General features: G+C 46.3%; 1 protein-coding gene across 3 annotated transcripts in view; it reads left to right on the top strand.

Moving 5' to 3' along the window:
* Positions 1-12,546, top strand: part of LOC106574788 (neurobeachin) — a 306,741-nt gene extending 294,195 nt beyond the window's left edge. For 2 of the 3 annotated variants that reach the window (XM_045717439.1, XM_045717440.1), the window contains exons 36-39: positions 340-441; positions 557-753; positions 11,880-12,031; positions 12,418-12,538. In XM_045717439.1, coding sequence (XP_045573395.1) covers positions 340-441; positions 557-753; positions 11,880-12,031; positions 12,418-12,508 — 542 coding nt within the window. In that variant the 3' untranslated portion in view covers positions 12,509-12,538. Of the gene's footprint in view, positions 1-339; positions 442-556; positions 754-11,879; positions 12,032-12,417 lie in introns of all 3 variants that reach the window. The other variant, XM_045717441.1, reaches the window with a different exon arrangement.

Below are 12,546 nucleotides of genomic sequence, written 5' to 3' on the forward strand. Positions count from 1 at the left end.
CGATCCCCCAACGTTCCCCCAACGATCCCCAACGTTCCCCCAACGATCCCCAACGTTCCCCCAACGTTCCCCCCAACGTTCCCCCCAACGTTCCCCCCAACGTTCCCCCAACGTTCCCCAACGATCCCCCAACGTTCCCCAACGATCCCCCAACGTTCCCCAACGATCCCCCAACGTCCCCCAACGACCCCCAACGACCCCCAACAATCATTTTGATCTCCATGAACAGATACTTTTCCCATTTTTAATCTGCTCTTCGTGTTTCACATTTTATTTAAAGTGTATTTAGTCTCGAGACACTTTACAGAGAACATTTTAATGAATAAATATGTTTCCTAGGTGACTACCCTGCTCCGAGAGCCGTGCTGACGGGTCACGACCATGAGGTGGTGTGTGTGTCCGTCTGCGCTGAGCTGGGACTGGTCATTAGTGGGGCCAAAGGTCAGTGTGTGTGTGTGTGTGTGTGTGTGTGTGTGTGTGTGTGTGTGTGTGTGTGTGTGTGTGTGTGTGTGTGTTTCTAAATCTCCATCCCTTCTCTCTCCCCTCCTTCCTCCAGAGGGTCCATGTCTGGTCCATACTATAACAGGGGATCTGCTGCGGGCCCTGGAGGGCCCAGAGTTGTGCCTGAGGCCCCGCCTCATCTCTGTGTCCAGCGAGGGCCACTGTATCATCTGTTATGAGAGAGGACGCTTCTGTAACTTCAGCATCAACGGGAAACTGCTGGCTCAGATGGAGGTCAACGACTCAACACGGGTACGACCACAGATACAGTCTATATACATCGAATCAAGTCAAATGTTATGGGTCACATGGTCACATGGTTAGCAGATGTTATTGGTCACATGGTCACATGGTTAGCTGATGTTATTGGTCACATGGTCGCATGGTTAGCAGATGTTATTGGTCACATGGTCACATGGTTAGCAGATGTTATTGGTCACATGGTCACATGGTTAGCTGATGTTATTGGTCACATGGTCACATGGTTAGCAGATGTTATTGGTCACATGGTCACATGGTTAGCAGATGTTATTGGTCACATGGTCACATGGTTAGCTGATGTTATTGGTCACATGGTCACATGGTTAGCAGATGTTATTGGTCACATGGTCACATGGTTAGCAGATGTTATTGGTCACATGGTCACATGGTTAGCAGATGTTATTGGTCACATGGTCACATGGTTAGCAGATGTTATTGGTCACATGGTCACATGGTTAGCAGATGTTATTGGTCACATGGTCACATGGTTAGCTGATGTTATTGGTCACATGGTCACATGGTTAGCAGATGTTATTGGTCACATGGTCACATGGTTAGCAGATGTTATTGGTCACATGGTCACATGGTTAGCAGATGTTATTGGTCACATGGTCACATGGTTAGCAGATGTTATTGGTCACATGGTCACATGGTTAGCAGATGTTATGGGTCACATGGTCACATGGTTAGCAGATGTTATTGGTCACATGGTCACATGGTTAGCTGATGTTATTGGTCACATGGTCGCATGGTTAGCAGATGTTATTGGTCACATGGTCACATGGTTAGCAGATGTTATTGGTCACATGGTCACATGGTTAGCAGATGTTATTGGTCACATGGTTAGCAGATGTTAATGCGAGTGTAGTGAAATAATTGTGCTTCTAGTTCCGACAGTACAGCAGTATCTAACAGGTAATATCTAACAATTCCACAACAAAACCTAATATCTAACAACTCCACAAAACCCAATACAGGCAATCTAGTAAAGGAATGGGATGAGAATATATAAGTATAAAATATATGGATGAGCAGTGACAGAGCGGCTAAGATGCAATAGATAGTAAAGAATAGATAGTGAAGAATACAGTATACAGTATATACATATGAGATGAGTAATGGGAGATATGTAAACATTCTTAAAGTGCCATTATTAAAGTGACTTGTGTTCCATTTATTAAAGTGGCCATTGATATCAATTCTGTAGGTAGGCAGCCGCCTCTCTGTGCTAGTAGTGGCTGTTTAACAATCTGATGGCCTTGAGATAGAAGCTGTTTAACAGTCTCTCGGTCCCAGCTCTGATACATCTGTACTGACCTCGCCTTCTGGATGGAAGCGGGGTGAACAGGCAGTGGCTCGGGTGGTTGTTGTCCTTGATGATCTTTTTGGCCTTCCTGTGACATCGGGTGGTGAAGGTGTCATGGAGGGCAGGTAGTTTGCCCCCCGGTGATGAATTGTGCTGACCGCACCACCCTCTGGAGAGCCCTGCGGTTGCGGGCGGTGCAGTTGCCATACCAGGCGGTGATACAGCCCGACAGGATGCTCTCAATTGAGCACCTGTAAAAGTTAGTGTGGGTTTTTTGGTGACAAGCCACATTTTGTTCAGCCTCCTGAGGTTGAAGAGGCGCTGTTGCGCCTCCTTCACCACACTGTCACCGACAACAATGAGACGGAGTATCACCAACGAACTATCATGGTCCAAACATACCAAGACAGACGTGAAGAGGGCACGACAAAACCTTGTCCCCCTCAGGAGACTGAAAAGATTTAGCATGGGTCCCCAGATCCTCAAAAGGTTCTACAGCTGCACCATCAAGAGCATCCTGATCGGTGGCATCACCGCCTGGTATGGCAACTGCTCAGTATCTGACCGTAAGGCGCAACAGAGGGTAGTGCGAACGGCCAAGTACATCACTGGGGCCAAGCTGCCTGTGGTGTCAGAGGAAGGCCCATGAAATTGTCAGAGACTCCAGTCACCCAAGTTATAGACTGTTTTCTCTGCTGCCGCACGGGAAGCGGTACCGGAGCGCCAAGTCTAGGACCAAAAGGACCAGCGAGCAGGCCTTTCTAATCGACGTGGCCCGGGTATCCTGGAAGGATATTGACCTCCTCCCGTCAGTAGAGGATGCCTGGTTATTCTTTAAAAGTGCCTTCCTCACCATCTTAAATAAGCATGCCCCTTTCAAATGTAGAACTAAGAACAGATATAGCCCTTGGTTCACCCCAGACCTGACTGCCCTTGACCAGCACATAAACATCCTGTGGCGTTCTGCATTAGCATCGAATAGCCCCCACGATATGAAACTTTTCAGGGAAGTCAGGAACCAATATACACAGTCAGTTAGGAAAGCAAAGGCTAGCTTTTTCAAACAGAAATGTGCATCCTGTAGCTCTAATTCCAAAAAGTTTTGGGACACTGTAAAGTCCATGGAGAATAAGAGCACCTCCTCCCAGCTGCCCACTGCGCTGGGGATAGGAAACTCTGTCACCACCGATAAATCCACGATTATCGAGAATTTAAATAAGCATTTTTCTACGGCTGGCCATGCTTTCCTTCTGGCTATCCCTACCCCGGTCAACAGCTCTGCACCCCCCGCAGCTACTTGCCCGAGCCTCCTCAGCTTGTCCTTCACCCAAATCCAGACAGCTGATGTTCTGAAAGAGCTTCAAAATCTGGATCCCTACAAATCAGCTGGGCTAGACAATCTGGACCCTCTCTTTCTAAAATTATCCATAGAAATTGTTGCAACCCCTATTGCTAGTCTGTGCAACCTCTCTTTCATATCGTCCGAGATCCCTAAAGATTGGAAAGCTGCCGCGGTCATACCCCTCTTCAAAGGGGGAGACACTCTAGACCCAAACTTTTAAAGACCAATATCCATCCTGCCCTGTCTTTCTAAAATCTTCGAAAGCCAAGTTAACAAACAGATCACCCACCATTTCGAATCCCACCGTACCTTCTCCACTATGCAATCTGGTTTCCGAGCTGGTCTTGGGTGCACCTCAGCCATGCTCAAGGTCCTAAAAGATATCATAACCGCCATCGATAAAAGACAGTGCTGTGCAGCCGTCTTCATCAACCTGGCCAAGCTGTCGACCGCATTCTTATCGGCAGACTCATTAGCCTTAGTTTCTCATACGACTGCCTCGCCTGGTTCACCAACTACTTCTCAGATAGAGTTCAGTGTGTCAAATCGGAGGGCCTGTAGTCCGGACCTCTGGCAGTCTCTATGGGGGTGCCACAGGGTTCAATTCTTAGGCCCGACTCTCTTCTCTGTATACATCAATGATGTCGCTCTTGCTGCTGGTGATTCTCTGATCCACCTCTACTCAGACGACATAATTCTGTATACTTCTGACCCTTCTTTAGACACTGTTAACAAACCTCCAAACGAGATTCAACACCATACAACACTCCTTCCGTGGTCTCCAACTGCTTTTAACTGCTAGTAAAACCAAATGCATGTTCTTCAACCGATCGCTGCCCACCCGACTAGCATCACTACTCTGGATGGTTCTGATTTAGAATATGTGGACAACTACAAATACCTAGGTGTCTGGTTAGACTGTAAACTATCCTTCCAGACTCGCATTAAACATCTCCAATCCAAATCTAGAATCGGCTTCCTATTTCACAACAAGCCTCCTTCACTCATGCTGCCTACCCTCGTAAAACTGACTATCCTACCGATCCTTGACTTCGGCGATGTCATTTACTAAATAGCCTCCAACACTCTACTCAGCAAACTGGATGTAGTCTATCACAGTGCCATCCGTTTTGTCACCAAAGTCCCATGTACTACCCACCACTGCGACCTGTATGCACTCGTTGGCTGGCCCTCGCTACATATTCGTCGCCAAACCCACTGGCTCCAGGTCATCTATAAGTCTCTGCTAGGTAAAGCCCCACCTTTTCTCAGCTCACTGGTCACCATAGCAGCACCCACCCATAGCACACGCTCCAGCAGGTATATCTCACTGGTCGTCCCCAAAGCCAACACTTCCTTTGGCCGCCTTTCCTTCCAGTTCTCTGCTGCCAATGCCTGAAACGAATTGCAAAAATCACTGAAGCTGGAGTCTTATATCTCCCTCTCTAACTTTAAGCATCCGCTGTCAGAGCAGCTTACCGATCACTGTACCTGTACACAGCCCATCTGTAAATAGCCCACACCAACTACCTCATCCCCATATTGTTATTTATTTTCTTGCTCTTTTGCATCCCCAGTATCTCTACTTGCACATCATCATCTGCACATCTATCACTCCAGTGTTAATGCTAAATTGTAATTATTTCGCCACTATGTGTTATTGACCGTACCCTTGTTTACTCCATGTGTAACTCTGTGCTGTTGTTGTTTTTGTCACACTGCTTTGCTTTATCTTGGCCAGGTCTCAGTTGTAAATGAGAACGTGTTCTCAACTGGCCTACCTGGTTAAATAAAGGACTTGTTCTCAACTGGCCTACCTGGTTAAATAAAGGACTTGTTCTCAACTGGCCTACCTGGTTAAATAAAGGACTTGTTCTCAACTGGCCTACCTGGTTAAATAAAGGACTTGTTCTCAACTGGCCTACCTGGTTAAATAAAGACTTGTCTATAGCTACCTGGTTAAATAAAGGACTTGTTCTCCACCAGCCACCTGGTTAAATAAAGGACTTGTTCTCAACTGGCCTACCTGGTTAAATAAAGGACTTGTTCTCAACTGGCCCACCTGGTTAATTAAAGGACTTGTTCTCAACTGGCCTACCTGGTTAAATAAAGGACTTGTTCTCAACTAGCCTACCTGGTTAAATAAAGGACTTGTTCTCAACTAGCCTACCTGGTTAAATAAAGGTGAAATAAAACTAATCCAAAGGCTCCTCAACAGCCATAAGCACAAATAACAATTCATAAAATGGAAAATGTACACTGCTGTTTGTTTGTTATCTATGCATAGTCACTTCGCCCCCACCTATATGTACAGATTACCTCAACTAGCCTGTATCCCCTGCATACTGACTCGGTACCGGTACCCCCTGTATATAGCCTCCACACTGACTCGGTACCGGTGCCCCCTGTATATAGCCTCCACACTGACTCTGTATCGGTACCCCCTGTATATAGCCTCCACATTGACTCTGTACCGGTACCCCCTGTATATAGCCTCCACATTGACTCTGTACCGGTACCCCCTGTATATAGCCTCCACATTGACTCTGTACCGGTACCCCCTGTATATAGCCTCCACATTGACTCTGTACCGGTACCCCCTGTATATAGCCTCCACATTGACTCTGTACCGGCACCCCCTGTATATAGCCTCCACATTGACTCTGTACCGGTACCCCCTGTATATAGCCTCCACATTGACTCTGTACCGGTACCCCCTGTATATAGCCTCCACATTGACTCTGTACCAGTACCCCCTGTATATAGCCTCCACATTGACTCTGTACCGGTACCCCCTGTATATAGCCTCCACACTGACTCTGTACCGGTACCCCCTGTATATAGCCTCCACATTGACTCTGTACCGGTACCCCCTGTATATAGCCTCCACATTGACTCTGTACCGGTACCCCCTGTATATAGCCTCCACATTGACTCTGTACCGGTACCCCCTGTATATAGCCTCCACATTGACTCTGTACCGGTACCCCCCCTGTATATAGTCTCCACATTGACTCTGTACCGGTACCCCCTGTATATAGCCTCCACATTAACTCTGTACCGGTACCCCCTGTATACAGCCTCCACATTGACTCTGTACCGGTACCCCCTGTATATAGCCTCCACATTAACTCTGTACCGGTACCCCCTGTATATAGCCTCCACATTGACTCTGTACCGGTGGCCCCTGTATATAGCCTCCACATTGACTCTGTACCGGCACCCCCTGTATATAGCCTCCACATTGACTCTGTACCGGTGCCTCCTGTATATAGCCTCCACATTGACTCTGTACCGGCACCCCCTGTATATAGCCTCCATATTGACTCTGTACCGGTACCCCCTGTATATAACCTCCACATTGACTCTGTACCGGTACCCCCTGTATATAGCCTCCACATTGACTCTGTACCGGTACCCCCTGTATATAGCCTCCACATTGACTCTGTACCGGTACCCCCTGTATATAGCCTCCACATTGACTCTGTACCGGTACCCCCTGTATATAGCCTCCACATTGACTCTGTACCGGTACCCCCTGTATATAGCCTCCACATTGACTCTGTACCGGTACCCCCTGTGTATAGCCTCCACATTGACTCTGTATCAGCACCCCCTGTATATAGCCTCCACATTGACTCTGTACCGGTGGCCCCTGTATATAGCCTCCACATTGACTCTGTACCGGCACCCCCTGTATATAGCCTCCACATTGACTCTGTACCGGTGCCTCCTGTATATAGCCTCCACACTGACTCTGTACCGGTACCCCCTGTATATAGCCTCCACATTGACTCTGTACCAGTACCCCCTGTATATAGCCTCCACATTGACTCTGTACCGGTACCCCCTGTATATAGCCTCCACATTGACTCTGTACCAGTACCCCCTGTATATAGCCTCCCCATTGACTCTGTACCGGTACCCCCCCTGTATATAGTCTCCACACTGACTCTGTACCGGTACCCCCTGTATATAGCCTCCACATTAACTCTGTACCGGTACCCCCTGTATACAGCCTCCACATTGACTCTGTACCGGTACCCCCTGTATATAGCCTCCACATTAACTCTGTACCGGTACCCCCTGTATATAGCCTCCACATTGACTCTGTACCGGTGGCCCCTGTATATAGCCTCCACATTGACTCTGTACCGGCACCCCCTGTATATAGCCTCCACATTGACTCTGTACCGGTGCCTCCTGTATATAGCCTCCACATTGACTCTGTACCGGCACCCCCTGTATATAGCCTCCATATTGACTCTGTACCGGTACCCCCTGTATATAGCCTCCACATTGACTCTGTACCGGTACCCCCTGTATATAGCCTCCACATTGACTCTGTACCGGTACCCCCTGTATATAGCCTCCACATTGACTCTGTACCGGTACCCCCTGTATATAGCCTCCACATTGACTCTGTACCGGTACCCCCTGTATATAGCCTCCACATTGACTCTGTACCGGTACCCCCTGTATATAGCCTCCACATTGACTCTGTACCGGTACCCCCTGTGTATAGCCTCCACATTGACTCTGTATCAGCACCCCCTGTATATAGCCTCCACATTGACTCTGTACCGGTGGCCCCTGTATATAGCCTCCACATTGACTCTGTACCGGTACCCCCTGTATATAGCCTCCACATTGACTCTGTACCGGTGCCCCCTGTATATAGCCTCCACATTGACTCTGTACCGGTACCCCCTGTATATAGCCTCCACATTGACTCTGTACCGGTACCCCCTGTATATAGCCTCCACATTGACTCTGTACCGGTACCCCCTGTATATAGCCTCCACATTGACTCTGTACCGGTACCCCCTGTATATAGCCTCCACATTGACTCTGTACCGGTACCCCCTGTATATAGCCTCCACATTGACTCTGTATCGGTACCCCCTGTATATAGCCTCCACATTGACTCTGTACCGGCACCCCCTGTATATAGCCTCCACATTGACTCTGTACCAGTACCCCCTGTATATAGCCTCCACATTGACTCTGTACCGGTACCCCCTGTATATAGCCTCCACATTGACTCTGTACCGGTACCCCCTGTATATAGCCTCCACACTGACTCTGTACCGGTACCCCCTGTATATAGCCTCCACATTGACTCTGTACCGGTACCCCCTGTATATAGCCTCCACATTGACTCTGTATCGGTACCCCCTGTATATAGCCTCCACATTGACTCTGTACCGGTCCCCTGTATAAAGCCTCCACATTGACTCTGTACCGGTACCCCCTGTATATAGCCTCCACATTGACTCTGTACCGGTACCCCCTGTATATAGCCTCCACATTGACTCTGTATCGGTACCCCCTGTATATAGCCTCCACATTGACTCTGTACCGGTGGCCCCTGTATATAGCCTCCACATTGACTCTGTACCGTAGTACCCCCTGTATATAGCCTCCACATTGACTCTGTACCGGTACCCCCTGTATATAGCCTCCACATTGACTCTGTACCGTTACCCCCTGTATATAGCCTCCACATTGACTCTGTAACGGTACCCCTGTATAAAGCCTCCACATTGACTCTGTACCGGTACCCCTGTATATAGCCTCCACATTGACTCTGTACCGGTAACCCCTGTATATAGCCTCCACATTGACTCTGTACCGGTACCCCCTGTATATAGCCTCCACATTGACTCTGTACCGGTACCCCCTGTATATAGCCTCCACATTAACTCTGTACCGGTACCCCCTGTATATAGCCTCCACATTGACTCTGTACCGTTACCCCCTGTATATAGCCTCCACATTGACTCTGTACCGGTACCCCCTGTATATAGCCTCCACATTGACTCTGTACCGGTACCCCCTGTATATAGCCTCCACATTGACTCTGTACCGGTACCTCCTGTATATAGCCTCCACATTGACTCTGTACCAGTAACCCCCTGTATATAGCCTCCACATTGACTCTGTACCGGTACCCCCTGTATAAAGCCTCCACATTGACTCTTTACCAGTACCCCCTGTATATAGCCTCCACATTGACTCTGTACCAGTACCCCCTGTATATAGCCTCCACATTAACTCTGTACCGGTACCCCCTGTATATAGCCTCCACATTGACTCTGTACCGGTACCCCCTGTATATAGCCTCCACATTGACTCTGTACCAGTACCCCCTGTATATAGCCTCCACATTAACTCTGTACCGGTACCCCCTGTATATAGCCTCCACATTGACTCTGTACCGGTACCCCCTGTATATAGCCTCCACATTGACTCTGTACCGTTACCCCCTGTATATAGCCTCCACATTGACTCTGTACCGGTACCCCCTGTATATAGCCTCCACATTGACACTGTACCGGTACACCCCCTGTATATAGCCTCCACATTGACTCTGTACCGGTACCCCCTGTATATAGCCTCCACATTGACTCTGTACCGGTACCCCCTGTATATAGCCTCCACATTGACTCTGTACCAGTACCCCCTGTATATAGCCTCCACATTGACTCTTTACCGGTGGCCCCTGTATATAGCCTCCACATTGACTCTGTACCGGTACCCCCTGTATATAGCCTCCACATTGACTCTGTACCAGTACCCCCTGTATATAGCCTCCACATTAACTCTGTACCAGTACCCCCTGTATATAGCCTCCACATTGACTCTGTACCGGTACCCTCTGTATAGAGCCTCATTATTGTTGTTCTTATTGTGTTACTTTTTATTATTACTTTTTATTTTAGTCTACTTGGTAAATATTTTCTTATTCTTGAACTGCACTGTTGGTTAAGGGCTTGTAAGTAAGCATTTCACGGTAAAGTCTGTATTCGGCGCACGTGACAAATAAAATGTGATTTGATATATTATATTATATCAGTATTATATATTATATCTGTATTTTATATCAGTATTACATATATCAGTATTTTATCAGTATTAAATATTATATCAGTATTATATATTATATCAGTATTATATATTATATCAGTATTTTATATTATATCAGTATTTTATCAGTATTATATATTATATCAGTATTTTATATCAGTATTATATGTTGTATTATATATTATATCAGTATTATATATTATATCAGTATTTTATATCCGTATTACATATTATATCAGTATTTTATCAGTATTATATATTATATCAGTATTATATATTATATCAGTATTTTATCAGTATTATATGTTATCAGTATTTTATATCCGTATTACATATTATATCAGTATTTTATCAGTATTATATATTATATCAGTATTTTATATCCGTATTACATATTATATCAGTATTTTATCAGTATTATATATTATATCAGTATTATATATTATATCAGTATTTTATCAGTATTATATATTATATTAGTATTTTATATCAGTATTATATATTATATCAGTATTATATATTGTATTATATATTATATCAGTATTTTATCAGTATTATATGTTTTATTAGTATTATATATTATATCAGTGTTATATATTGTATTATATATTATATCAGTATTTTATCAGTATTATATGTTTTATTAGTATTATATATTATATCAGTGTTATATATTATAAACTACTGGCTCAGAGGTCAATGACTCTACGCTCTTGGAAAAAAAGGTGATAAATATTACTATATAGGTTCTCCACAATCACCTGACCTCAACCCAGTTGAGCTGGGCTGGGAATGAGTTGGACAGCAGAGTGAAGGAAAAGCAGCCAACAAATGCTCAGCATATGTGGGAACTCAGTCAAGACTGTTGGAAAAGCATTCCAGGTCTGAAGCTGGTTGAGAGAATGCCAAGAGTGTGCAAAGCTGTCATCAAGGCAAAGTGTGCCTACTCTGAAGATTCTCAAATATAAAATATATTTTGATTTGTTTAACATTTCTTTGGTTACTACATGATTCCATATGTGTTATTTCATAGTTTTGATGTCTTCACTATTACTCTACAATAAGATTTTTTTTTTTTTTTTTTAAATAGAAAAACCCTTGAATGAGTAGGTGTTCTAAAATGTTTGACTGGTACATAATCCTTATAAGGATCCATTATACCCACAGGTACCTGCACACGTGCGAGCATACACACACACACACACACACACACACACACACACACACACACACACACACACACACACACACACACACCACGTCTGCTGGTTTTCTTGTGGGTTCATAACTTTCTAATTCAGTCTCTCTCTCTCTACCTCCCTTCCCCTCCTCTCCATCGCTTTCCTCTCTCTCTACCTCCCTTCCCCTCCTCTCCATCGCTTTCCTCTCTCTCTACCTCCCTTCCCCTCCTCTCCATCGCTTTCCTCTCTCTCTACCTCCCTTCCCCTCTCTCCATCGCTTTCCTCTCTCTCTACCTCCCTTCCCCTCTCTCCATCGCTTTCCTCTCTCTCTCGCTCTCTCTCGCTCTCTCTCTCTTCTTCCTGCCTTTTTCCCTCTCTCCCTTCCCCCTTCCCTCCCTCCCTCCCTCCCTCCCTCCAGGCGATCCTGTTGAGTAGTGACGGTCAGAACCTGGTGACTGGAGGAGACAACGGGGTGGTAGAGGTGTGGCAGGCCTGTGACTTCAAACAGCTCTACATCTACCCAGGCTGCGACGCTGGCATCCGCGCCATGGACCTGTCTCATGACCAGAGGTGGGCAGGACGGGAGGTTATCAGTCTCTACGTGTTTCTGTTTTGTTTCTGATCCAGACTGACCGGGTCATGCTGGTCTGTCGTGGTCTGTCGTGGTCTCTTTCTTATGTATATTTATGTGGTCCTCTGTTGCTCAGTTGGTAGATCATGGCCTTTGCAGCACCGGGATAGTGGATTAGATTTCCAGGACCACCCATACGTAAAATGTATGCACACATGACTGGAAGTCACTTTGGATTAAAAGCATCTGCTAACTATATTATGGTTTGACGTGGTCTGTCTGTCTGTCTGTCTGTCTGTCTGTCTGTCTGTCTGTCTGTCTGTCTGTCTGTCTGTCTGTCTGTCTGTCTGTCTGTCTGTCTGTCTGTCTGTCTGTCTGTCTGCAGGACTCTGATCACAGGCATGGCGTCTGGCAGCATCGTAGCTTTCAACATCGACTTCAACCGCTGGCACTACGAACACCAGAACAGGTACTGAGGAGGACAAGCACGAGACGAGGAGGGAGGGAGGGAGGG

Source organism: Salmo salar, chromosome ssa04 (genome assembly GCF_905237065.1).
Source record: "Salmo salar chromosome ssa04, Ssal_v3.1, whole genome shotgun sequence".
In the NCBI taxonomy this organism is placed as follows: domain Eukaryota; kingdom Metazoa; phylum Chordata; class Actinopteri; order Salmoniformes; family Salmonidae; genus Salmo; species Salmo salar.